The following is a 26,032-nucleotide window of genomic DNA, read 5'->3' on the forward strand; positions in this document are numbered from 1 at the left end:
AAATTTTATGTTACTAGAATGACCAAGATACAATATGGTGCAAATTTGTGGTTAAGGTGCTACACCAAAACAAAATTGCAGCTATTGCATTTTCCAGTATTTTCTAATTTTCATAGATTTCAATAATAACCACCACATTAACTATAATATGAAGAAACAAAACTAATTGCAGAAGATATAATTATTCACACAAAATTAGGGGCATCTACTAATTGTTTATGTTAATAAAAGGTTTACAAAGGTTGCCTTATAGAAAAACAAGAGAAAAATCAGTCCAAGTGTGATACATCAGCAATAAAGAACTTAGAGCATACCTTAAATATTAGTACAAAGACTACAATACACTGACGTATATCTAAATCTTTATGTAGAAAACTATAAAACGTATTGGACATAAAAACATAAATGTAGATATACCTGTGTTCTTAAATATAAAGCCTCAATGTTAGACATGTGACAATTCTCCCAAATTGATCTATAAATTCTATGCAGTTCCTTTCAAAAGAAAACCCACAAAGATTTTTAGGAATATTACCAGCTGATCCTAACATTGATCCTAACATTGTATCTCGGCTCAAGATAGCCAAGACAACTGTGAAAAATAATGGTGCTGTTGCTTATCCTACCAGACAGTGATTCTTACTGTATGTAACTATACAGTTATGTATAATTGAAGGATGTTAAGGCTAGATATGGTACTGGTATAGAGCATGCAGAAAGAGCTACAAATATGGAAATCTGATATATGACAGTAACTGCAAGATGAACTTTAAAATAAAGGGTATTATGAACAATTGATATGAATATCAATTTTATAAAAATTTGATCCCTACTTCAAATGATACACAAAAATATACTCCTAATGGCTTAAAGACAAAAAGTGAAAAACAAAGGGGGCTCCCTGGTGGCACAGGGGTTAAAATGCAGCACTATGAAGCAATCTGCAACCACTGCAGCACACTTTCATTCACCATCAGGGAGGCGACCCACATAGCACAGCAGACCTCTCCTGACTCCCCGCTGCTCCCCTCAGCATTGTATTTCAGTAGATCTGCCTGTTCTGCCCCCGACTGTCTCTGGTGAATCCTCTCACCCCGCCCCCATCTCTGGCCTGCACCCCTGCTCTTGTATGCATAAATAAATCTTTAAAAAAAAGTGAAAAACAAAACCAATATTTTCTGGAAACAAGGTGATATAACTTTATGATACTGAGACCTTAAGGCAAAAATACAAACCACGATGAAGATGGTTAACACAGAATTAAGATAAACTTTATATGACAAAAATTATAAAGTAAAAATATGAAGTGTGGGCAGGGAGAAGCATTATTATATAATTAAGAGATTTGTATCCAGAATAAAGAGCAGCTCAAATTAAAAGGAAAAGGCCAACACCACAATAGAAAATATGGTTAAGGATATAAGCAGGTAATACAGAATAGGGGACATCTAAGTGGTCAATAAAAATAGAAAAATGTCACCAACATCAACAGCCATCAGAGAAATTCAAATAAAACAAAAAGACATTATTTCAAACCTACCAGACTGACAACAGTCCAGTAACTTCAAGCATTGGTGAGAAAATGGGACAACATGAACTCTTACATATTATTAGTGGGAGACTAAGTTGGCACAAAACACTTCATTGAACAATTTCCTAACACTTAGGTTACAGCTGACAGTATGACTCTCTCACGTTCTAAAGGTTCCACTTCCATGTCTCAGAGAAACCTTCAACCTTCAACCCCCTGCACTATTTGTAATAATGAAAAGTGGGGAAAAATATAACTCTACCTTAGTAAGGAAAGGGCTGTATCTGTAGTTTTATTTCCTTTAAAAAAGAAAACAAACCTGACACAATAAAGTAAAATGCTAACATCTGCTCAATTGATGGGAATTTAGCTATATATTATTTTTATATTAATCTGAAATACTACATAAGTTAAAAAATTGTGAAACAAAGTACTTACAAGCAACAACCCTTAACATTTACAGTAGGTTAAGAATTATCTTTAGCCGCGTGACTTCAATCCACAAAAACCTTAGTAAATACTTTTATTAGTAATTCTCTACAACCTATCATCTCGTAATTCAGTCTTTGTTACATCTGTCCTAGAATTTAGCTTATAAATTGCTTAGCCCTATGTTGAACTCAAAATCGGACTATCAGGGTAACAAAAAGAATTCCTTTCTAGATTCACTATAATTTGTGCTCGCTTCGGCAGCATATACTAAAATTAGATTCACTATAATTTTAGTAGCTATTAAGATTTAATGTTAACTTTATACCCACCCACCTATAGAAAACTAGCAAAATAATCAGTTATTTGAGGAATATAAAGACCCAGGTAATCCTGAAGCTTCCTCTGCCTCTCTGCCCAAGATCAGTATCTTCCCTGCGCTAGTCCCATAGACTCCAGGTGAAGAATCTATGTATTAGTGGTATCAATAGTAATCGCAGCTCACATTTACGAAGTAATTATATGCTGAACATTTATTAAGTCATTTCATTCCTATAAACATTCTTCTAAGTACTCTTATTTCTCATATAAGCAAATTAGGTACAATGAGGCTAAATGATTTGCTCAAGGTAACTAGCTACTATATGATGAAGCCAATGTTCAATTTCATGCAGTTTGGCACCTGGGCATGCACTCTTGATCAAGAAACTTTGCTGTGTACCAGTCAATTGTCAGAAAAACTTAACCTGAAAGTTACAAGCAAGCACTATTTAATAATTTTTTATTTTTTTTAAAGATTTATTTAGTTATGCATATAAGAGCTGGGGTACAGGCCAAAGGTGTGGGGGGTAAGAGGATTCACCAGAGACAGAGCGGGGAACAGAACAGGCAGACAGACTGAAGTACACTGCTGAGGGGAGCAGCATGAGAGGCAGGAGAGGTCTGCTGCGCCATGTGGGTATCCAATTAATACTGCAGTGGCGGCAGATAGCTTCATAGGTTGCATCTTAACCCTTGCGCCACCAGGGAGTTCCCGCAAACAAGCATTTTTTAAACGAGAGTGAATGAAAAAAGGATAGAACAGAGTCTCCAAAGCTTTTTTTGGTAGGTCTCTTTTATTCCTTGCCAAACATTTGGAAAATCTAATATGATATTCTATTTCTTGCAGTTTCCTTCATGTCTTTAAGATGAAGGTTTCTTTGTAACAATCAGTGCACTCTTTCTTTTAACTCCTTTATTAAGTTGGTAGCGTAAAAGGTATACATTCCATATTGACAATTCTTGTCATGAACAAAAGCAACAAAATTAGGCAATAGCAAGATGTGTTTTACATATAAGCAATCATGTTGTAAGAATAAGTAATCTTGCCCTGTACAACAAAAATAAAAGCAAAATGTGAATAAGCCTTCTATATAAAATATAACCAAATGTACGTGCAGACAAAGCACCCATAATATAGCTCACTAGTTTGTTTATAATGCATAATTCCTTAATCACCCATTTGTGAAATAAGAATGAACATTATGAAACACAAAATCCAAATCTCATTTATTTTCACAATATCAATGCTAAACTCAAAATAGCAATGTCATTGACTGTAAATGTTAAGTGACCGAAAAGTAAAAGGCAACTGTAATTTTTTTAACCCTATGAACAGGGTCTACAAAAAAATGTGAATTATTTTAGTCAAACGAGACTCTCAGCCTGCACTGAGGTAGCATGAGCAACAAAGGACAGCAAATATCACCTAGTAATGCCCATACATATCAAAATAACTAGTTGAACCATGTTCTTTCTACTTCTATAGCAAGTCTATTAAAAAACCAACATAATGGAAGCTTACACCTCATGTGACAGCATTACTATCAGCTATACAGCTACAGAAAATTTCAAACTCCACTCCTCAAATAATTTTAGTACACCTAGTAAGAATGGTAGGTCATTCAGAAAAACAAAACATACAGAGTCTTTGCAATTAAAAAATTTTCATAACATATTAACAATGTTCTGATATAAATTCTCCACTAAATGTTTTTTTCTAAATATGATTTCTGTAATCAATGTTCTCTTAAACAAAGACAGTTCTTAGGTATGTGATCTGTACAAACTTACTGTAGTGTATAATCCAAATAGAGATTTTCTTCCTATTATGATATGACAATATAATTCTTCTGAGTGAAGACATATGATAAGGCTTAAAGTGTAAACACTTTGGAAGGCAAACAACTTAGTGAAGAAATTACTGTTCATTGAAAAATGTGTATCATCCCAAAATAGGCCCCTGAATTTTCAAATTTACATGTGAAAATACATTTACATCTTAAATTTCTAAGAAAGGCACAGATTTCATGTAAAAAAGCAGCAAAATTTTAAACCCACCAATTTATTGAAAAAGCCATTACTTTATTAGAAACAAATAATGGTTCGTAAGATTTGGCAACAGGTCATAATATAGTTGTATATTTCATCCAGTGTGTTTCTCCCTTTAATTATATTCCAGTAGGAGGCGAAATACCTCCTTGGTTATGGGAAGCAGAAGTATTTGATGGACTGTGTAAGCTGGTCTCCTTGTATACAAACCATGCATTTCCTCCCCAAAGTATCATGTTCAGAAAGCCAAAGATCTAAAAAAGAGAAAAACATGAAAATCTAGTATCTAGTTCAAAAAATTGAATTTAAAAAATTTTAGTTTTATTTGCTATTTTTAGGTAGATTTTATTTCATTTAAAGTTGAAACTACATATAAAGTGAGGGGAAAGAGGGAAGATTCTCTCTTTTGATGACAAATTTGGGCATATAATGACATTTCCATGAAATAAAGCTAAATTTCTAAAACAGTAACATATATAAAATCATGACTAAAATAAATCTTGCTATCAAAAAAGGATGGGAATAAATTTGAGAAAACTAAAGCCTTCCTTTTATTTCTCTGTATTTAGACTTAGTGCTTCTGAATGAAGAGAAATAAAAATTCATGTTTCCTTCTTTGGGGAGCTTTTACTTTTCTCCCATCTAACTTGGTATAAACTGCCCTTCTGAATCTTTTCCCATTTCCCTACTTTCTTTCCCTGTTACCATCTCCTCTAATCCAAAAGGTGTGACCAGAAAAGAAGTCACAGAAGAACTTTACTTTATATTTTGTATTAATCAACCTAAAAGAAATTAATCTTCCAGATATAAATCTGATATGAGATGAACATTTTAGGGCCTCCCTGTTGGTGCAAAGGGGTAAGTCTCAGCAGTATGAAGCTATCTGCAGCCACTGCAGCATGAGTTTGACCCAGGGCCAGGGAGCTAACCCACATGGCACAGCAGACCTCTCCAGGCCCACTCTCTGCTTCCCTCAGCAGTATTTCAGTGGGTCCACCTGTTCTGCTCCCAACTCTGTCTCTGGTGAGTCCGCTCACCCCCCACACCTCTTGGCCTGCACCCCAGCAACTGTATGCATAATTAAAACATCTTAAAAAAAAAAAGATGAACATTTCAGAGATAAATTGAAAAATTCATTTAAAAAATATGAGAATAAAAAGACATAGAAAGTAGGAGTGGGGTAGAAAGCTTGGATAATATTACTTAAGTTCAAAACTTGCATACAGAAACAACATTGCTGAAACTGTCCCTACCTCAGGTCATTATAAAAGCAAAAAATGCAAAAGCTTCTAAATTACAAAGTTATGAAACACAAAAATTTGGCCAAATTGTTTTACAATGGTATTTACTTCATTCACTGGAAAATTATTTTCTTGGAAAGACAAGAGCCTCCTCTCCCCAAACATAATATACTCAGCACATTAATAATACATTTACCTGTATTTTTCCAAAATACATTTAACAATATTTAAATTTATATAAACAAAATTTTTTATTTAATAAACTATAAAAGTATTTTTATATACCCAGGGCAAGTCAAGAGAATAGGCTATAAAATCAGATCTTGTTCAAACCTTGGATTGCCACTGAGTAGAGCTGTATCACAATGGCAGAATTAACATTTGAGCATATTTTTCCCCAGTTACATCTTCATTATAAAATGGAGATAATAACATTATCTTTCATACTTCTGTTAGAACTGCTGAGTAGCTAAAACAAGAGATGAGTGTAATTCCCTTAGCACAATGTCTGATACATAGTCTTAAGAGGTGTTAGTGACTATTATTTGTGCCTTTGAGGGAAAATGCCTATTTACATAGTCTAGTTTAATGAAAGGACTCAGTCATCCTTTAAAAAATAAAAACTAGTACATTCACCCACAGGTCTACTAAAAGCAAGTTATCATAATTTCTTGTAAGATTTTTTCTAATAAGGGAAATAAAATATTTGATCAATACTGCATACATACCACAGATACATTCAGGGATCCCATACTAGTTACTGAGAGAAAATGACACGTCATGTCTTTATTATGACAAGGCTGAAGTTCCTGGACAATATTGTGACCGGTTGCTATTTTAATATCTGTAAGAGCTTTAGCCCAGGCTGAAGTGCTCACCAACCACAAAAAAGTGGCAACCAGAGTAACAACAAAGTCCTAAAGCAAAAAATAAGTATGAGTTAATAATGAAGTAAATTTAGAAATACTAAATTTCAAATCCATGACAAAAGAATTAAAATTGCAGTGAAACCCTATGGCACCGAGAAATGGCCTGTGTGATATACTTCATAAAAAGACCATAGTTAAAATAAATACTATACTAATAAATACTGCCAGTGTCTGAGATACATTAGTAACTGGGACTCAATTCTCTACCAGTCTAAGACTTTTAAATTGGAAATCACAATTTTACACTGTCCTTACCACAACCTGACCTTAGCTACTCACCCTGAGGATCATATCTTGGACCCTGTTATCACTAATATCCCCCAATCTCCCTTTCAATGATCTTATACTCCCCAACATCACCTCTTTGCAGCTCAATTCCTCTGGCATCCCAATTCCTCTTTGACTCTCTCCAAGACCCTCAATCTAATCTCATCACTTTTTTACTGTCTCAATTTCATTCATGTTCTCAATTCTCTCCTTAGTCAATTTAAATTTCAAGGTCCTTCATTATGATCCTTTGCATACACTCTCAACTCCCTTTACTGTATTAAGAAATACAATGCCTTTTGGAAAACTGATAAATAGTATGAGGTTACTGAATGCTAAATAAATTCTCTCTGGGCTAAAGTCTATAGCTCTGACCAGTATGTCAAATTTTATTTATTTTCAGGTTGCTTCCTTCCAAATTCCTAATTTAAAAAACACTGTTTTTTTTTTTCCTGATTATGCTTTTTTTTTTTTTTTTATAGAGGCATGTTTTCTTTCTTTGTTTTTGTTTATACATGCACTGGGTACAGTCAGAAGCGCGGGAGGGTGAGAGAATTCACCAGAGCCAGAGCAGAGAGCAGAGCAGGCAGAAGGACCGAAGTACACTGCTGAGGGGAGCAGCGGGCGGCAGGAGAGGTCTGCGCGCCATGTGGGACCCTCCTCCGGTGGCCGGGGAGCAGCCGGGGATCGAACCGGCGCCGCAGAGGCTGTGGGCAGCTTCGCAACCCAGCGCTCAACCGCTGCGCCACCGGGGAGGCCCTGATTATGCTTTTTAAAACCTACTTTGTTGATGGCTTAAAGCATGATATTTTCATATTTCAGAAGCAGTTTTTTTGAAAATGATACACAGAGTAATTTTAGAATGAAGGAAAATGAAAATGGGGGGAACGTGAGCCTCTGAGAATAGTCTGTTCTACTTGGGATTCTAGTCATCACACTGTAGCCCAGGTGAATAAGTCACTGGAGTTCTGCAATATGTGACCTGTAGCTGTCTGTGGCAGTTCTGATTCTATCAGTCAAAGATAGTATATGACTTGTAACACATTTTTAAGATTTAGGATAGCCTATCTCTGTTTGGTTTTGTTTTATGATATCTCTTATTCTCCTAGAACCTTTAAGTTCCTGTACTTGACACAAAAAAGTACTACACTTAAAAAAAAACAACTAAAGTTGACATCAAATTTCAAATTGAAGTGCTCCCAGAAATTCCTTAGCAGAGAATTGAGAATACTATTTAAAGAAATATGTCTTCAATAACAAGCATTATTTAAAAGAAAAAAAATCAGTATTATCTTTGGTCATATTTAAAAAATTGGCTATCTAAAAGGACACAGAAACATCAATTCCAAAGAACACCTGCACCCCTATGTTTATAGCAGCACTGTTTACAATAGCTAAGCTTTGGAAACAACCCAAATGCCCAAAAATAGATGACTGGATCAAGAAGATGTGGTACATATATACCATGGAATATTACTCAGCATTCAAAAAAGATAAACACATGCAATTTGCAGCAACATGGATGGCGCTGGAAGGGATCATGCTCAGCGAAATAAGCCAAAAAGAAAAAGAAAAATACCAGATGGTCTCACTCATAGCAGGAATCTAGAAAACTTAAATAAGGGACCAGGAAAATGAATAACTATAAGAAAGTGAAAATCAAAATCAACAAAAAACTATGAACCAGAGACACTTTTAGGGGGCGGGGCGGGAGGGGAGGGATTGGGGTCAGAATGGGGGGCTGCAATTGTATGGGGAATATAACAATAAAATTTATAAAAAAAAAAAAAAAAAAAAAAAAAAAAAAAATAAAAAATTGGCTATCTAAAGAAAATTTACATTTATATGGCTGAATTAAAAGCAGAATTTAAAATTTAATTCAGAAACTAGACTTTTATAGACAATAAACATCCATTATATATTACAGCAATTAAAAAAACCCCACTTAAGGAACTAATTCTAGATTCTCTCTCTGTAGAGTATTAATTACTCCAAGGTAGAAAATCATTTTTGAATTTTTAAATGATGCAATAGATCAGTTTTTATAGTTTTATTTGATGGAAAACCCCTCTGCAAAAATAGATTTGAGTACCGCTTTTAAAAGTGTGGTATTTTTGGGCCTCCCTGGTGGCGCAGCGGTTGAGCGCTGGGTTGCGAAGCTGCCCGCAGCCTCTGCAGCGCCGGTTCGATTCCTGGCCGCCAGCTGAGGGTCCCACATGGCGCACAGACCTCTCCTGCCACCCACTGCTCCCCTCAGCAGTGTACTTCGTCACTCTGCCTCTTATACTCTCTGCTCCGGCTCTGGTGAATTCGCTCACCCTCCCGTGCCTCTGACTGTAACCAGTGCTTGTATAAATAAATAAATAAATCTTAAAAAAAAAAAAAAAAAAAAAAAAAAAAAGGTGTGGTATTTTTAAAGCTTAGTAAAACAAAACAACGAGAAATAAAAAACTCATTGCTAAGGTTTAATTTAAAAATTTCTTGGGATAATGACAAATGACAAGACATGTCTTCACTGAGAAGTTAAAATGTAAAGAATTTTAACAAAGTGAAATTATCTTTATGATCATCAGTTCCTTTTGAAATAAAACTTGAAAAGTCTGTAGAAGTTATAGAATCTTATAAGTAAATTTTGCTAATCATTGAAAATCAGTTGTCTATCTTTTTGAAAGGCACCTAGCAAGAATATTTTATGAAAAGGTTTGTTTGGTTTAAGGGGCCTCCATGGTGGCTCAGGGGTTAAATTCTCAGCACGATTGCCAGCCCTGCAGCTTGAGTTTGAGTTCGATCCCAGGCCAGGGAGTTAACCCACATATGGCACACTAGACCGCTCCTATCTTGCCTGCTGTTTCACTCAGCAATGTATCTCAGTGGATCCACCTGTTCTGCTCCCCAGTCTATCTCTGGTGAATCTTCTCATCCCCCCATAACTCTGGCCTATACCAGAGTTCTTGTATGCATAAATAAATAAATCTTAAAAAAAAAAAAAAGGTTTCGTTTAAGAATCTCTCCTCAGATAACAGAAACAATAAATATGCACAAAAAATTGTTTTATTCCTTACTTACCACTTTCAATCTTATGATCCAGGTAGCAAAATTAAAAATAAATAAGTAAGTAAATAAAATCTGTTATGTTAATTTTTTTCCTATTTAAGCAGCCTTCCCTTTAAAGTAACTTCATAAATAACTAGCAGATGACAGTATTTTCTCATAGAGATGAATGACCAGTATCATAAACACATGTTTTCTCTTCAAGTCTTTGTAGTGGATGTCCAGTTTAAAACCATGGCTTATCTTTGGACTTGCCACTAATAATCTAAGACAGATTCTACCAACATTCATGAATCTCAGAGATTATTTTTATTTCTAGCTCAGTAGACTCTGAAGCCAAAAAATGTGTTAGGGCCTCAAGCTCAAATTCTCAAAGATTCAGATTAGCTCACAAATGCCACTAATGCTGAAAGTAAGAATTATCTGAGTCAGATTTTAAATTAAAGAATTTGGGGATACAGTGCAGGAGTCAGCAAACTTCCCCTGAAAAGGACCAAACTGTAATATCTTTTATCTCTGTGACAACTATTCTGCCACTGCAGCGTGAAGGCAGTGAAACAATACATCACCAACTGGATATGGCCATGCTCCAAAAAAAGCTTTATTTGAAAAAACAACTGTGTGTCAGATTTGGCTTGTTTGCCGATTCCTGATAAAGACTATAGCGCTCAATAAGAGACAGCAAAAAGGCATAGAGGGGGGGTCTTTGAAAAAGAGGAAAAAGTAGGAACATAGTTATGAGACTACTAATGTGGTCAGCAATTCTTCAAACTAAAGGTACAATTTCTACTTAATTTCTCTGCTACTTGCAACCTAGTATGTTCTATCACTGTTCCAGGTTTAAAACAGAAACAAACAAAGGTCTGTACTCCCAAGAGTACAGAGAAAGTGCTGCAAAACAGGTTGAATGAATTGAGTTAAACACGAAAACTTGAGAGAGCTAAATCTTAGAGCCTCAAACTCAAACACAGGCCCAAATATGTTGAACTGGGTTATGCTAAAAATTTTTATTTCCAGTGTAAGAAAATAACTATTTTATATAGAATAGAAAATAACTATTCAAATATAATGTAAATAAAAATTAGAAAAAACATATAATGTATACTTAAGCAATTATTTTTGTTTAAAAAGACAGCAATTAGGGCCTCCCCGGTGGCACAGCGGTTGAGCACTGGGTTGTGAAGCTGCCTGTAGCCTCGGCAGCGCCTGTTCAATCCCCAGCCGCCGGGCGAGGGTCCCACATGGCGTGCAGACCTCTCCTGCCGCCCGCTGCTCCCCGCAGCAGTGTACTTCATCAGTCTGTCTGCTCTTCTCTCCCCTCCGGCTCTGGTGAATTCTCTCACCCTCCCGCGCTTCTGACTGTACCCAGTGCTTGTATAAATAAATAAATCTTATATATATATATAAAAAGAAACCTTTAATAAAAAAAAAAAGACAGCAATTACTTACAATCATGGGAAATTTTCTACTCTCCCGATAGAGGTTTGTATAACCGACATAGAGCAGAAGAGCAGCAATGCAGTACAGGAAGACAAAGACTGCAAATGTAACATAGAATTGTGCAGAGGAAGAGTAATCTCCAATAAGAACTTGATTATTCCATTGTATATCACACACATTTGCCTGTGCAGTTGTCTGAAATGATGCCTGATTCAACCTATTTAAAAAAAAGATTCAAATAAACTTATGAATTATTAAAACTTTTCCAACAGTTAGAAACACATAGGCAGAACATTAAAATGAGATTTTAAAAAACATTCCCAAATATATATATTATCCTTGTAAAATAAGAAAAAAATCAAACATTTAAGTTAAAAATTTTCATAAGAAATGTACATAAATTATAACCCAGAAATTGGTTCATGATAGACTGGCTATAGAGTGAATTAAGTACTTTCACACCCAGATATTATTTTCCTGCAATGAAAAATTAGCAGATTGAGAGGGCTGATGCAAAATAGTTTATAATTTTAGATATGATATCCCATTCTAGGAGGCAGAGTCAGTGTGACTAGCTCCAGGAGATCCAATTATAATAATGTATTTTAATTCTGGATTAATTAGCAGCTGACTTCACATTATCTTTAATTTTTCCAGTCCTTGAGTGGCAAAAGCCCTATCACTAAAGATGCTGTAACAGTAGCTTGTATAGGGACTTAGGAAAGAAAAGAGAGATTGGGAGATAGAGAAACAAAGATAATTACTGCTGACATATCTTTAACATAAGGTTTTATTTAATAATCAAAACAAACTTAAGAAGTAATTTTTCCAATTTACTGGTCAGAAAAACAATCCAAGAGAGGCTTAAATACAGGAAATATTCAAGATACTTTTCAACGAATTCAAATGAAGAATTTACAAATAAAATACTCATTTTAGTTTGAGAGTAAGGAAATCAAGTTTTATGTTGGTGAAAGAAACACAGGAACTCTTTACTTTATATAAATACATGTGCTAGAACTCTATAAAGGACAAAATTGTTTAGTAATTGCATATATACAAGAAATCTGGACTTTTCAAAGTTTAGTTTAATTCCACCTCATGGCGTTCCATGGAACGCCATGGAACAGGCTTTGTAAGCTGATGGAACAGGCTCTGTTTTGTTTTTAAAACTTCAGTTCAATGTGGAGTGATATAATAAAAATGTCAAAGCAGTTTCACATAAAAGTCTCTAAATGCTTACTTTGATCGTCCATATTTACTTCAACAAAGACTGGGAAGACAGTTTGCAGACAGGTAGTCTATGTACCATGGCTTGAATAGCAATAACCACTACTTACAAAGGAATATGAAATTTTTTTCTATTCCCTGAGATCAGTAAATTGCTGGAAATCGTAATGAGTCAATACGAAAGTGAATTCAAGTTGTTAAATTATAAAAGCAAACAGACAAGTAACTCACCTGAATGGATAAGCAAAAGTGGCAGTAATTGTTTTATTTTCAGGAACTTGAGGACAAGATACTGAAATGTCTATTTTGCCCTTAAAACCTCCACAGGTGGCAAAAGCAAAGATAGAAGCAATCTACACAAAGTAAGACAGAAAAAAGGGGGGGGGGAGACATTACTATACCTGAAACATGGGTCATTAAAATCTTATATAAATTGGTTATTAAAAACTAGCTCACTAGGGCCTCCCCTGGTGGCGCAGCATTTGAGCGCTGGGCTACGAAGCTGCCCGCCGCCTCTGCAGCGCCAGTTCGACCCCCCCGGTAGCCAGGCGAGGGTCCCACATGGCGCACAGACCTCTCCTGCTGCCCGCTGCTCCCCTCAGCAGTGTACTTTGGTCCTTCTGCCTGTTCTGCTCCCCGCTCTGGCTCTGGTGAATTCTCTCACTCTCCTGCGCTTCTGACTGTACCCAGTGCTTGTATAAATAAATAAATAAATCTTAAATATTCTATAACTTAAAAAAAAAAAAAAAACTAGCTCACTAACATTCTAGAAATTCTTAACACAAATTAAATGCATATATGAAAAAAATTAACATTTTATTGCAATTAAAAAAAAGTATTTTTGCATAGAGGAAATGGGATATAGGCCAAAGGTACGGGGGAGGTTAGAGGATTCACCAGAGACAGAGTGGGGAACAGAACAGGGAAATTGATGAAATACACTGCTGAGGCGAGCAGCAGGCAAGACAGGAGAGGTCTGCTGTGCCATATGTGGGTTAGCTCCCTGGCCTGGGATCCAACTCAGATGACAGCGTGAGACTTAAACCCTAGGCCACCAGGGAGGCCCCTTATTTGCAATTTTTAACAAATGTTATTTTATTTTTCCCAAGTATAATATAAAAATCAGTAAACCATACCTATAACAATTCATTTGCTCATACTCCAATGTACCTACTAAGAATTATATTAAATTCAAAGGACATCTTATTTATTAACATAGAAAAATTACAAGGAATGAAATGGAGGTATTTTTATTTGGAACTCAAAAGTAACTGTGAAGTCCAAAGGTGGTAAGCAAAGAAGAGATACTATTCCATACATGGGCTCTTTATTTTTTTAGATTTATTTATGCATACAAGAGCTGGGGTGCAGGCCAGAGATGCGGTAGGTGAAAGGATTCACCAGAGACAGAGTGGGGAGCAGAACAGGCAGATCTACTGAAATACACTGCTGTGGGGAGCAGCAGGTGAGACAGGAGAGGTCTGCTGTGCCATGAGTTACCTCCCTGACCGGGTATTGAACTTGTGGATAGCTTCATACTGCTGTGTCTTAACCCCTTGTGCCACCAGGGAGGCCCCTACATGGCCTCTTTAAAGTCTTACTTGTGTGTATTTCTGGGTCTTAAAAAGTAGTTGGAGGGCCTACCTGGTGGTGCAAGGGGTTAAGACGCAGCACTCACTATAGAGGTCTCTGGAGCCACCACAGCATGAGTTCGATTCCCTGGGCAGCCATGGAGGTGACTCACATGGCGCAGCAGACCTCTCCTGTCTCATGTCTCACCTGCTGCTCCCCTCAGCGGTGTATTTCAGTACATCTGCCTGTTCTGTTCCCCACTCTGTCTCTGGTGAGTCCTCTCACCCCCGCCGCTGCATCTCTGGCCTGTACCCCAGCTCTTATATGCATAAATAAATAAATCTTTAAATAAATAGTATTAGAGAAAAGAAACAGAATACACAAATTGGAACAGAATAAAGAGATCAGAAATAGATGTGTGTAGACAAAGTCTATCTTATAGCTTGGGCAATGCAGATCACCAAGGAAAGGAGTATGGGGTTGTTAAGATATGTCCATAAATTTGTGAATACTACTCCTCAAAAGGTGGAGATTGGGCCTCCCTGGTGGCGCAGCGGTTGAGCGCTGGGTTGCGAAGCTGCCGGCAGCCTCTGCACCGTTGGTTCGATCCCCGGCTGCTCCCCGGCCACCAGAGGAGGGTCCCACATGGTGCGCAGACCTCCCCTGCCGCCCGCTGCTCCCCTCAGCAGTGTACTTCGGTCCTTCTGCCTGCTCTGCTCCCCGCTCTGGCTCTGTCTCTGGTGAATTCTCTCACCCTCCCGCACTTCTGACTATATCCAGTGCTTGTATAAATAAATAAATAAATCTTTAAAAAAAAAGAAAAAAAAAAAAGGTGGAGATTAATTTCTCTACCTTTGAGTATGCACTAGATACAATAATTTGTTTCTAGTGAATAAAATAAGGTAGACAGAATAGATGTCCTTTCTGAGATTAGACAACAAGAGACCACACCTTCTGTTCGCTTTTCTCACATTCTAATATCACCAACTCTAGGGGAAGTCAGCTACATGTTGGGAGGCTATTTAGGTAATTTACAGTAACACATGTGGCAAAGAATCTAGGATTACCAGTGGACTAACAGCAGCCATGTGGTGATCTTGCAGGTGGATTGGCTGGGGCTTGCCAACAGCCATGTGAGTGAGCTGGAAGGCTTGAGAAGACTCTAACTCCAGTCAACAGTTTGAAAGAAACCATTTAGGAGACCCTGAGTAAAAACCACTCAGCAGCTTCCAGATTCTTGAAACACAGAAACTATAAGGTGATAAATATCTGTTGTTTTAAGTGATAAGCCTGGGGTAATTTATTATGTTACAACAGATAATTAATACAAGGAAAGACAATTTAATAAATGAGACAGATGGACTGCAGACTTAAATGTACAAAGAGAATCTTGAAAAAATTTAAAGACAGTTTAAAAAAATCTGTGACCACAGTGAAGAAAAACAAAACACTAACCATAGATTTTTAAATCTAGCAGAAAAATAATTTTTTAAGATAAAAAGTCAGCTTTTGAATGTAAAACAAACGACAAAGTAGGTGAAAGTATCTGCAATAGTATAACAAAGGATTAGTATCTACTAGTATATAAACCTAAGAGAAACTCTTGCTAATGTGTACTAGTAGACATTCATAAAAATAGTCACAGTGACATTATTTATAATAGTGAAAATGGAGGGGGGAAACAACAGGAAAATGGATAACATACAGTCATACATACTTACAAAAGGATATTATACAGTAATAAAGAAATACATGAACTATAGATACCCATATCACATGGATGAATCATAAAAACCTAAAGACAAGTGAAAAAAAAAACTGCTTGAGATTACACAAAGCAGAGAGCAAAGTAAAAGCTCTGCTTACTTGTCTGCGTCATTCCTGTTACTATTTTGGTTCAGGTCTTCACCATTTTTCATTGGCACTAATCCAACAGACTCTCATTTCTTATCTCATTCTTATCATCATTCATCTTTTATAGTGGGAGCTCTAGAGCTGCAGTGTCCAGTAAAGCAGCCACAGCCAAAAAGGGTTACTGAACACTTTAAACATGGCTCATCTGAAATGAGGTAAGCTGTAGTGTTGTTACATGTACTCTGGATTATGAAGGTTTAGTATAAAAAAAAAAGCATGTAAAATATCTCACCAGTAACTTTATATTAATTACTTGTTAAAGCAATATTTTGGATATATTGGGTTATGACTAAAATATATTATGAAAATTAATTTCATGTTTCTTTTCATTTTTTTTTAGTGTGGCTAATACAACACTTAAATTACCATGTAAAAGGATTTCCTCAATGGCTTTCCAGACCTAAATTTAGGGGAAAAAGAAGCCCAAGTTTTTTAATTTAGCCTAACAGGCATGGCTGAGATAGCCTCAATTTGATCTTTCTAGATTTCTTTGCACTCTACTCCCTGCCAGGTACTATATGATATTATCATATTGTACTATTATTGTTCTGGAAACACACCATGTATTTATGTCTTGGATGTATGTTTCTTCTGTAGCAAATTGTCCCTAACTCCCTGATTCTCTAAATAAGGTCATCCTTTAAGGTCCTACCCATTTGATTGTGTAGAACTCCCTATTCTGTCCCCTGGGCAATCACAGACTCATACTAGAGGCATTTTTCTTGAGTTGGTGCCTTATAAGCCACCTGCTCTCCAAAACAACAAAAATTAGTTTTCCACCTACTACAAAAATTAATAAACAAGTGGCACACTGTCACCTTTACCTCTCCCTTGCCAGAACGTGTTTTTTGCACGTATGTCTTATTCATGATTTTCAGTGTTAACCTATTCACATAGCAAATGCTCAGTAACTGCCCAATTAAAAAAAATATGAATATCCAATAATCTACAAATAAAAGCATATTTGATTCTAACATAACCATCATTTCAAGACATAAAATACCATGTTACAACTCTGGTCTTTATCTTACAGAAAAAGGGGATAAGGCATACACTTTATACTTAATAAGGTAAAAAATAATCTGAGGATAAACTGTCCAAGTGTATTAACTCACTCTAATAGTCTACTGCTATTTTGATTTAGTCGTTATATATTGGCAGCCCATGTGAAACCTGGCCTGCAGATATATTTGTATGGCGTTCCCAGTATTTATAAAAAATTGTGAAATTGTTGTCACATTTTACTATCAGCATACTCCACTTAAAAATTTGAATGTCTTGCTTTTCTGAGTGTGTGGAGAGAGATGCAACATTAGACATATGTTCCCATAAAACAATCACCTGACATTGAGTGACAGGTGACACTTAAAACAGGTCATCTGCGTTCCAAATGGCCATCACTCTCTTACTATCTCAGCAATCCTCAGGAAACATATTAGTTGCCAGAAATCAACTAATTTAGACTATTGCTTTTCTTCCAGTTTGTTTCACTCATTTACTTTAGGAAGGTTAGCCCTATGAGCACATGTAGTCTAAAATCAGTAGTACTTGTTATGATTTATATTTCCTTGCCACTTGTAAAATTCATTTTCCCTTCCTTCTCCATCCTGAAAAATGATCGAAACTGCTGACATGATTCTATCTATAACTTATAAGAATCCAAGGACAGGATGACAGCAAGCTTCACTCTAGGTCAAAAAGGTTCCATACTCATTGTGACAGCCTCAAGTTACCAGAGAAACAGTTCCACTCATCTCTCTGCCCACTGGATGACAATGATGGCAAATCTCTCTTCACTTACTGAGATCTGCAACTTTGGCAGAGTACTCAATTAACTGGTGGACAAGAAGAAAACACTTAATAACTCCTACTGATATCTACTTTTCAATTTAAACAAGAATTAGCGTTTTATTGCAATTTATAAACCACTGAAAACCATGTTGGGCTTGTCCAAAAGAGAAAACGGAAGCATTAGTACCCTATGAAATCTAGTCATTAGCTACCTTACACAGAAATATCAGATTCTACTTTATCAGAGCATAAGAATGTAGCAAAAAAAAAAAAAAATTATTAGGTGAATATTAGATGAGTTAATGAAATCTACCTTGAGTGTATACCTTAAGACACTGACATAGTAAAATATGCATCTAAGTTAGATTCATGCTGGGGCTCCATGCATACAATTTTACATTTATAGTGATTTATTAATATAATAAAATGTAGAGACCACTGGTATTTTCAATGAGTTATGTGAAAAACAATTACAGTCACAGTCCTATGTCCTATTTCTAGATCCTGTTCAGCTAAGAGTTTATGAGGGGGAATACTTGTACTCATCTAATTTGTGGGTGTCTTTTAGATGCTTCTAATTTAATCATTGCTACTTGTTTTCATCACTAATCTGATATTATCTACTTAAATTTCTTTCTGAAGAGGTTTAATTGAAATCTTCACTAACAGACCTAAAAGTATACTACACAAAATCAAATGTACACTGCTTTACTAATTCAAATGATCACTCACTATTTAAAAAAAAAAAAAATGAACTGTCACAGCATGTTTGCCTAGGATTAGATACCTAAAGAGAAGGTACTGATTTTCATAAGGCAAAGGCTGAAGTGTCCACTAAAGATACTCATTAAAAAAAAGAAAAAGTTGTGTTATCGATGCTGTTATTCTAGTTTCCCAATGTGCACTAAGGAGTGAAGTGAGTTACAAAGTGCTTCAAGTTTCATTCTTCTATCTCCTCCTGCTTCTAAAGTACAATCATAGCAAGTTCCAACCATTTGATAACCCTTAAGAATTTTGATCATGAGAAATAAACTTGAATTTCTGCTGAAATAAATAGCTGTAAGTTTTTTGCTAACTCATGTTGACAGCACTTTTTGTCACCATTATTCTTTTTTTTTTTTTTTTAAAGATTTATTTATTTATTTATTTATTTATTTGTACAAGCTTTGGGTATAGTCAGAAGCACGGGAGGGTGAGAGAATTCACCAGAGCCAGAGCGGGGAGCACAGCAGGCAGAAGGACCGAAGTACACTGCTGGGGGGAGCAGTGGATGGCAGGCAGGAGAGGTCTGCTCGCCATGTGGGACCCTCCTCTGGTGGCCGGGGAGCAGCCGGGGATTGAACCAGCGCTGCAGAGGCTGCGGGCAGCTTCGCAACCCAGCGCTCAACCGCTGCGCCACCGGGGAGGCCCTCACCATTATTCTTAAACAATTATTAAGCCTATTATGAAATAAAAAATCTCCAAGTAATCAGAATACACTTATTTTCAAATTGTTTCAGACTATTCTATTATTTTTATATCTTCTGGAGTGAATGGATATCCTGCTATTGAGCTGTCTGTCTGTCTTTAAGTGAGCCTGTCACTTCGTGCAGAAAACTAATAGTATTTGCCAATATTATGAGTTTTAAAGTGAAAATTAATTTTCTTCCGTGTGTTTTAGGATATTTGAAAAATACAGGCTGAGAGTATGTTTTTCTACTTTTATCCACATCTACTGGTTTTACAGTCATCTCCTGGCCTAGTAGGTCTAGATTTTTGGTTGTTGTTTAGGTGGATATTTGAGTCCCCTAGCCCACATCATCAGTGTTCAGCTCTATGCTAGTCAGAAATCCAGACAGTACATTGACACTTTCTTCCCAGATTTATTATTCCAGATCTGGGAACAATTTTTCTCCCAGCCGTATTTTCTGTTCCATTTGTAGACCCCAATGATGTTTATCTTGTTTTGGAACAGCATTCTTTGATGTGTGGTCTGTGGACTCCAGGGAGTACCCAAGACTCTTCAGGGAGCTCAATGAGGTCAGAAATATTCTCATAATATTTTACTAAGACATTATTTGCTTTTTACACTGTGTTGACATTTGCACTGATATGAACAAAAGCTAGTGGATAAAACTGTTGATAAGAATCACAATAGCATCAAATGTTGTCTCATTTCCATGCACATGCAGTTAAAAAAAAGGCTAGTTTCACTTAAGAATATCTTTACAAAGTAGTATAAGTTATTTTCATTAAGATCTGATCCTTAAGTCTTTCTAATGTTCTTTGTGATGAAATGGGACATCAAACCAAAATACAATGGCTGTCTTCAGGAACAACCAGCAGTATGCTGAACTAGGTAATTTTTTTCATGAAACAGTTGTTTTACTTGAAAGAGTAAGTAACAAACTACAGTTAGTCAGACTTTGATATTTAGCAGCTATTTTTCTCCAAAATGAATGACGTGGGCTTCCTTCAAGGAAAACTGGCAGCATTTGTTGCTATTGATGTAATTCAAGTTTTCAAGTGATATACTGATAATATTTTTTTTTTATTTTTAAAAAAAAATTTTTTTTAATAGAGGCATGTTTTATGTATGTATGTATGTATGTATGTATGTATGTATGTATGTATGTGTTTTGTTTATACATGCACTGGGTACAGTCAGAAGCACGGGAGGGTGAGAGAATTCACCAGAGCCAGAGCGGGGAGCAGAGCAGGCAGAAGGACCGAAGTACACTGCTGAGGGGAGCAGCGGGCAGCAGGAGAGGTCTGTGCACCATGTGGGACCCTCCTCTGGTGGCCGGGGAGCAGCCGGGGATCGAACCGGCGCCACAGAGGCCGCAGGCAGCTTCACAACCCAGCGCTCAACTGCTGCGCCACCGGGGAGGCCTGATATACTGATAATATTATTTTTAAATGTCTCGGCTTAGTTTCTAACGTGGTAAATAACCCACATAAAATAAACCTCCTGAGGCCATCAGTATTTAGGAACATAAAGGGGATCTAAGACCAAAGTGTCAGAACTACTGGATTAGAACATTGCTGTGTTACCTTAATTTTCCCTTTTATATTTTATCAGAGATTATTTGGATGAGTGGGATGAGTGGGATTATTTGGATGTGCGTGCTCTGAAAGCATATGTGTATTATCTATGAAAATATCATCTGACTGACCCCTTGAGAGAGGTCATGGTAAATACTGAGAGTTCTAGGTCAAAGAAACAGAGCAAATGGAGAGCATAGAAGTGAGTAAATAAATTTATTAACACACTTTAAGAGTACAGAGTGTATGGTAGGCATAAAATGCTATTTGAAATCATCTTTGCCCTTTCTCACAATGGGGTAAAACAAGACAAATGGTAGGGCTAACAGAAGATGTTTTCTAAAAGGTGGTCTGTGGTGGAGACAGCCTAAAAATGTATATATTAAGCAAATGATGAGACAAATGTTAAGTCTATATATGCTCTATCCTTCATAATCTGCATTTTCCTTCATAATCTGCACGGTCCCTATTTGTAAAAATCTCAATCTATTTGGGATGACTAAACCTTATGTATTTATATGAACTAGTAATGCAGTTCTGAAAGGTTGTTGTTTAAACACATTGAAATGTAATATTCAAAGGGTTATATATTTTCTTATTAATTATTTTATAGTAATTTTCTTAAATATTAATTTAACCATGTTGCTTCATGTTTTTCAGGAGAAAATATTCAAACTTGATAAATGAATTAAGAAGACTCTAATGGTTTTTAACTCCTGAGATCATATTATAAACATGTATCTAAAAACAAGAAAATTATTTCAGATACCTTATATTTTTGTTTTTCAAGCTTAAAGTTTTTTGTTTTTTTTTTATGAACTGAGGTACTTTATTTATTTTTAAAAAGATTTATGTATTTATTTATTTATACAAGCACTGGGTACAGTAAGAAGCGCGAGAGGATGAGAGAATTCACCAGAGCCAGAGCAGCGAAGCAGAGCAGGCAGAAGGACCGAAGTACACTGCTGAGGGGAGCTCAAGCTTAAAGTTTTGGGTAATCTTTTCATTAATTTATTAAAAGCCCGATTAGAAAACACAATGGTTAAGTCATCAAAATTATTAAGAACAACCTTTTGAGTCCTGTATATAACTTCTCTAAGCCTTAGTGGTTTGGACATAACAATACTATTTACCCTCATAGGTTGGAAGAGGATTAAATGATAAAACAGGCCAGGTAAAGCACTAGCATATATATAATATGCGCAACAAGTATCTCTTGTCAATACTGACAATAAACTTGACCAGCCCGTGAGTATGCTCGCGAGCGTGCACGCGCACACACACACACACACACACACACACACATTTGGAGATGGTTACTAATTCTAAAATTAAATTTAATTAGCCTGTACTTCCATATATATATATTAGCCTGTACTTCCCAAACAGTATCTTTTCTACAAGTTTTTATGGGTCTCCAAAATTCTTAATGGGGAATTAAGAAAGCATATTACTTAGATTCATTCAGGGCTAAATATCTGTTCACTATTCATCCTACATAAGAGAGCAGCAAGAAAGTTCAAAATATAGTGTTCAACATTAAAAGGAGAGAAAAAAATGTTAATGAAAAACCTTGATCTAAATAATAGGGATAACTGGCTCTCAAGTAAGAACCACATTAAATCTGTCAGAAATATATTAAAGACTTTATAAAGCTACTTTGATAAACATTAATCATTGACTTTTACTTCTCTGTTCAACGTCTATAAATGGGGCATCTACAGGCAGGAGCACATGCAGACAAATGAAAAGCACGCATCATTTGGGAAGGTATAAAACATGCTAATAGAAAACTTAATGAATTTGACTGACCAGGAGATGTATGTCAGTAATAAAAGACTCAATTCTATCCAGTGTGGGGGGGTCTAGTCTTTCTAGAAACACAGCATCTCAGTGCTGAAGAATCTAAGAACTCTTCAAGTACATTATCATCTACATATTTATGTATTAATGCAATCAATCCAACAGCCTCTAGTTTCTAAAGCAATGTCTTCCTTGCTTTGAAAATGACCTTTCCAGGGCCTCCCCGGTGGCGCAGTGGTTGAGTGCTGGGTTGCCGAAGCTGCCCGCAGCCTCTGCCTGCAGCGCTGGTTCGATCCCTGGCTGCTCCCCGGCCACCGGAGGAGGGTCCCACATGGCGCGCAGACCTCACCTGCCGCCCGCTGCTCCCCTCAGCAGTGTACTTCGGTCCTTCTGCCTGTTCTGTTCCCCACTCTAGCTCTGGTGAATTCTCTCACCCTCCCCGTGCTTCTAACTGTACCCAGTGCTTGTATAAGTAAATAAATAAATCTTTAAAAAAAAAAAAAAAAGAAAATGACCTTTCCAAATCATCCTTTATAATGTTGACAAAATGAAAACTTCTAAAAGGCAAATCTGATTATGTCGTTCACTTGTTTAAAGTCTTAGAATCAATTAGTCCCCACCCCATATCGTAGGAATTCTGGGCCTAAGTGAGAGCTTGTCCAGCAACAACCCAAAATTCTATACCCTGCACACATGTGTTTTCCTAAGGAATGGGCCCAGATTATCAAAAGTTAACCTCAGAAGGTTAAGTTAGGATAAAACTACAAATTATTCTGCAAGTCCTTCGAAACCTTTCATAATCACCCCAAACCGCACCCTTCCTTTCAGTACACAAACCAGGGAACTCCAACTACTTTTAAGTTCTCAAATAGAGCTGTGTTGCTTCCACTTTTCACACCACTTAACATTAGGTTCCCTTTGCCTGGAAATTCATTCCCTACCAAACTTCCCTAAGTGAACATTATTCATGCTTCAAGTGTGCTTTCATTTATGAAATCCCTCCTAGCTTCTCTACACAACTGCTCTCCTCTGACTTACTATACTCACTCATTAAGGTATTTAACATTTTAATTCATATTATTAAACTTATTTCATGTCTTTCATATTTATTTTCATGTCTTTCTTAATAGATCATGAGAAAAAGACCACTTTAAAAAATTTGCATTATTTTTTTTGAGGTAATGTTGGTTTACAACACTGTACATGATTTAGAGGTACAGGTTCACACTACTTCAAATGCAAATTACACCCACCACCAAAAAGACCCTGCTTATTCATGTTTGTATTTTAGTGCTTAGCACAGTACCGGTATGTAATAGACACTCAAATATTTGTTGACTAAATAGTCACTACACCATTAACAAAGAGTAGTCTTTTCATAAAGCAGTCTTGTAATAAGCTGTTAGAACTGAACTTAAGTCTTTCCTTAAAAGTTTAAAAAGGATATTTAAAATATCTATCAGACTTACCATTACTAGTAAACTTTTTTCGCTAACCTTTTAAAATATTAAGGAAAAAAGTTGCCTCATTTTCTTTAATTGGCAAATATAAGTACAGAAAAAACTGACTCTCGAAAGACCTTACTTTAAGTGGAAAATTATAATCCTCAATTAGATTAAATATACTAGGTAGACGCATTTTCTTAACCTTTATATTGGATTGGCCCAGTTAACTTGATTTTCCTCCTGTAATTTTTAATTTGTTTATACCGAATTATTTTCCTTATATTTAAATCTGGGCCCAGGTTTAAAGAACTCTAAGTATACACAGTTATGTCGATCTTTAAAATAGACATTATATGTCTTTAAAATAGACATTAGTGTGAAATCATTTTTTTCAGTTTTCAGGAAATACCAACTCAAAATTTGGGGGTAAGGTAGGGAGGGAACTTTGGGTGTGGGCAGGAAATCAGATTGAGTACACACCAGGGAACTTGAGTTTCTGTGTAACTTTAAAAAGTAACTTTAAAAACTTTCTCAGGAGGTCATTTCAAAGGGGAAACCGGAAATTCTTACTCTTCACGGCCTTATCACTGAAATATAGGGTTAAAGAGTTAAGCATGTAAATATTACTGGCTATAAAAAAAAAACAACATGCCTGCACACTGGCCAGCTGCCAGCTGCCTATTAATACAGGCCTGAAAATCAGCCCTGAATTATGTACGAGGCCACGAAGTTTTAAGGCACGAACTCTGCAAGTGTCTGGTGTACTCGCTAACTCCAAGTGATCATTACCAAAGTCGAATTAATAAGTCTCTTTTGATGTTAACGATTGCGGGTGCCCAGGAAAAGCCTAAAAGCAGGATGTTGGTTGGAAACACCTTAAACAAACGGTGTGGCTCAGTGACTCCGACTGGAGGTGGTTGGTTAAAAGACCCACTCCCCAACCCCACCCCATACACCCGTGCGCTTTCCGATCCACATTTATTTATCTTTCTCCAGGTTTAACCCGGGGTCAGTCTCAAAACCACTTAAGACGTGAGTGCTTCAGATCACTTCTGCGAGGCGCAACCAGCTTTCGAGAGCGCGCGGCCTCCAGCCAGTGGGGCAGAGAAAGGCACGCCGGGGCCTTTTTCCCAGGCAGCGCCGGCCCCTCCGGCCCCTCGGGTTTCGGCTGGACCGCAACAGGAAGCTCTCCCTTCCCCTGCGGCCGGCAGCGAGGCCAACGAGAAAGGTGAACCCCACTCCCGCCGGGGCACTCGGAGGTGAGCGTTCGAGCGGGAGGGCGGGTCCGCCCGGGACGGCGGCAGCCGAGGGACTCGTGATTCGACGCCGATCGCGGCGTCTCCGCCCCACGCGGCCCGGGCCGCGGCCTCCCGTCCCGTTTCCGCCGGCCCCGTCAGATCCCCGGGACAGAGGCGGCCTCGGGGCAGCGCCGGCCGCGCCCCCGGCCCCGGGTTCCCCCCCACCCCCGAGGGTGCCGGCGAGGGAGCGGGCGCGGCGGCGCGACCCCGGGCCTCGCCGGCGGGCTGCACTCACCCACTCGAGGACCTTGATGAAGCCGAGCGGCTCCTTGAGCGGGTTGAGGTTGAGCTGGAAGGAGGACATTCTCTGAGGGAAGGAGGGAGAAAGCGTGAGCACGGCGGGGCTGAGGAGGAGGGGACCGACGAGAGGGATCAGCCCGGCGGCGCGGAAGGGCAGGCGGGACGGGCGGACTCCGGGAGGAGGGCCCGGGCGGCCGCGGGGCGGGGCGGGGCGGGGCGGCGGCGGTTGAGCAGCTCGCCGAGGCCCCGGGGCGGAGACGAAGAGGGGCGGCCGTGGGAGGCAAGGGGCGGACCGGGGCTGGGAAGGGGCGGTGCCTCCCCCGGCCACACCTGGCCGAGCCGGCTGATCCGCTGGCGAACCAAGTAGATGTTGGACGCCATGCTGCGTGCGCCGCGCCCCCTGGCCTGAAGTCCGGCCCCTGGCGCGTCGGCTCCCCGCGCGCATGCGCGCCCGCGC

The 26,032-nt window shown here is 37.8% G+C and overlaps 1 protein-coding gene and 2 long non-coding RNA genes across 5 annotated transcripts in view; 2 read left to right on the forward strand and 1 right to left on the reverse strand.

Moving 5' to 3' along the window:
* Window positions 1-21,756, forward strand: part of LOC119245252 (uncharacterized) — a 45,976-nt gene extending 24,220 nt beyond the window's left edge. The window contains exons 2-5 of one of the 2 annotated variants that reach the window (XR_008550820.1): window positions 15,164-15,318; window positions 16,042-16,129; window positions 19,720-19,784; window positions 21,664-21,756. This is a non-coding gene — a long non-coding RNA (uncharacterized LOC119245252). Of the gene's footprint in view, window positions 1-15,163; window positions 15,319-16,041; window positions 16,130-19,719; window positions 19,785-21,449; window positions 21,549-21,663 lie in introns of those variants that run through there. The other variant, XR_005125235.2, reaches the window with a different exon arrangement.
* SYPL1 (synaptophysin like 1) lies at window positions 1,983-26,002 on the reverse strand. Its single transcript, XM_037511465.2, has 6 exons — window positions 25,906-26,002; window positions 25,571-25,642; window positions 12,720-12,841; window positions 11,268-11,475; window positions 6,300-6,488; window positions 1,983-4,584 (listed from the first exon to the last, which is right to left on the reverse strand). The coding sequence occupies exons 1-6, from the start codon at window positions 25,954-25,956 to the stop codon at window positions 4,450-4,452; spliced, it is 777 nt and encodes a 258-aa protein (XP_037367362.1). The 5' UTR covers window positions 25,957-26,002; the 3' UTR covers window positions 1,983-4,449.
* LOC119245244 (uncharacterized) overlaps window positions 25,136-26,032 on the forward strand; it is a 99,555-nt gene continuing 98,658 nt past the window's right edge. The window contains exon 1 of one of the 2 annotated variants that reach the window (XR_008550819.1): window positions 25,136-25,296. This is a non-coding gene — a long non-coding RNA (uncharacterized LOC119245244). Of the gene's footprint in view, window positions 25,297-25,538; window positions 25,665-26,032 lie in introns of those variants that run through there. The other variant, XR_008550815.1, reaches the window with a different exon arrangement.

Source organism: Talpa occidentalis, unplaced genomic scaffold (genome assembly GCF_014898055.3).
Source record: "Talpa occidentalis isolate TD23 unplaced genomic scaffold, MPIMG_talOcc4v2.1, whole genome shotgun sequence".
Taxonomy (NCBI): domain Eukaryota; kingdom Metazoa; phylum Chordata; class Mammalia; order Eulipotyphla; family Talpidae; genus Talpa; species Talpa occidentalis.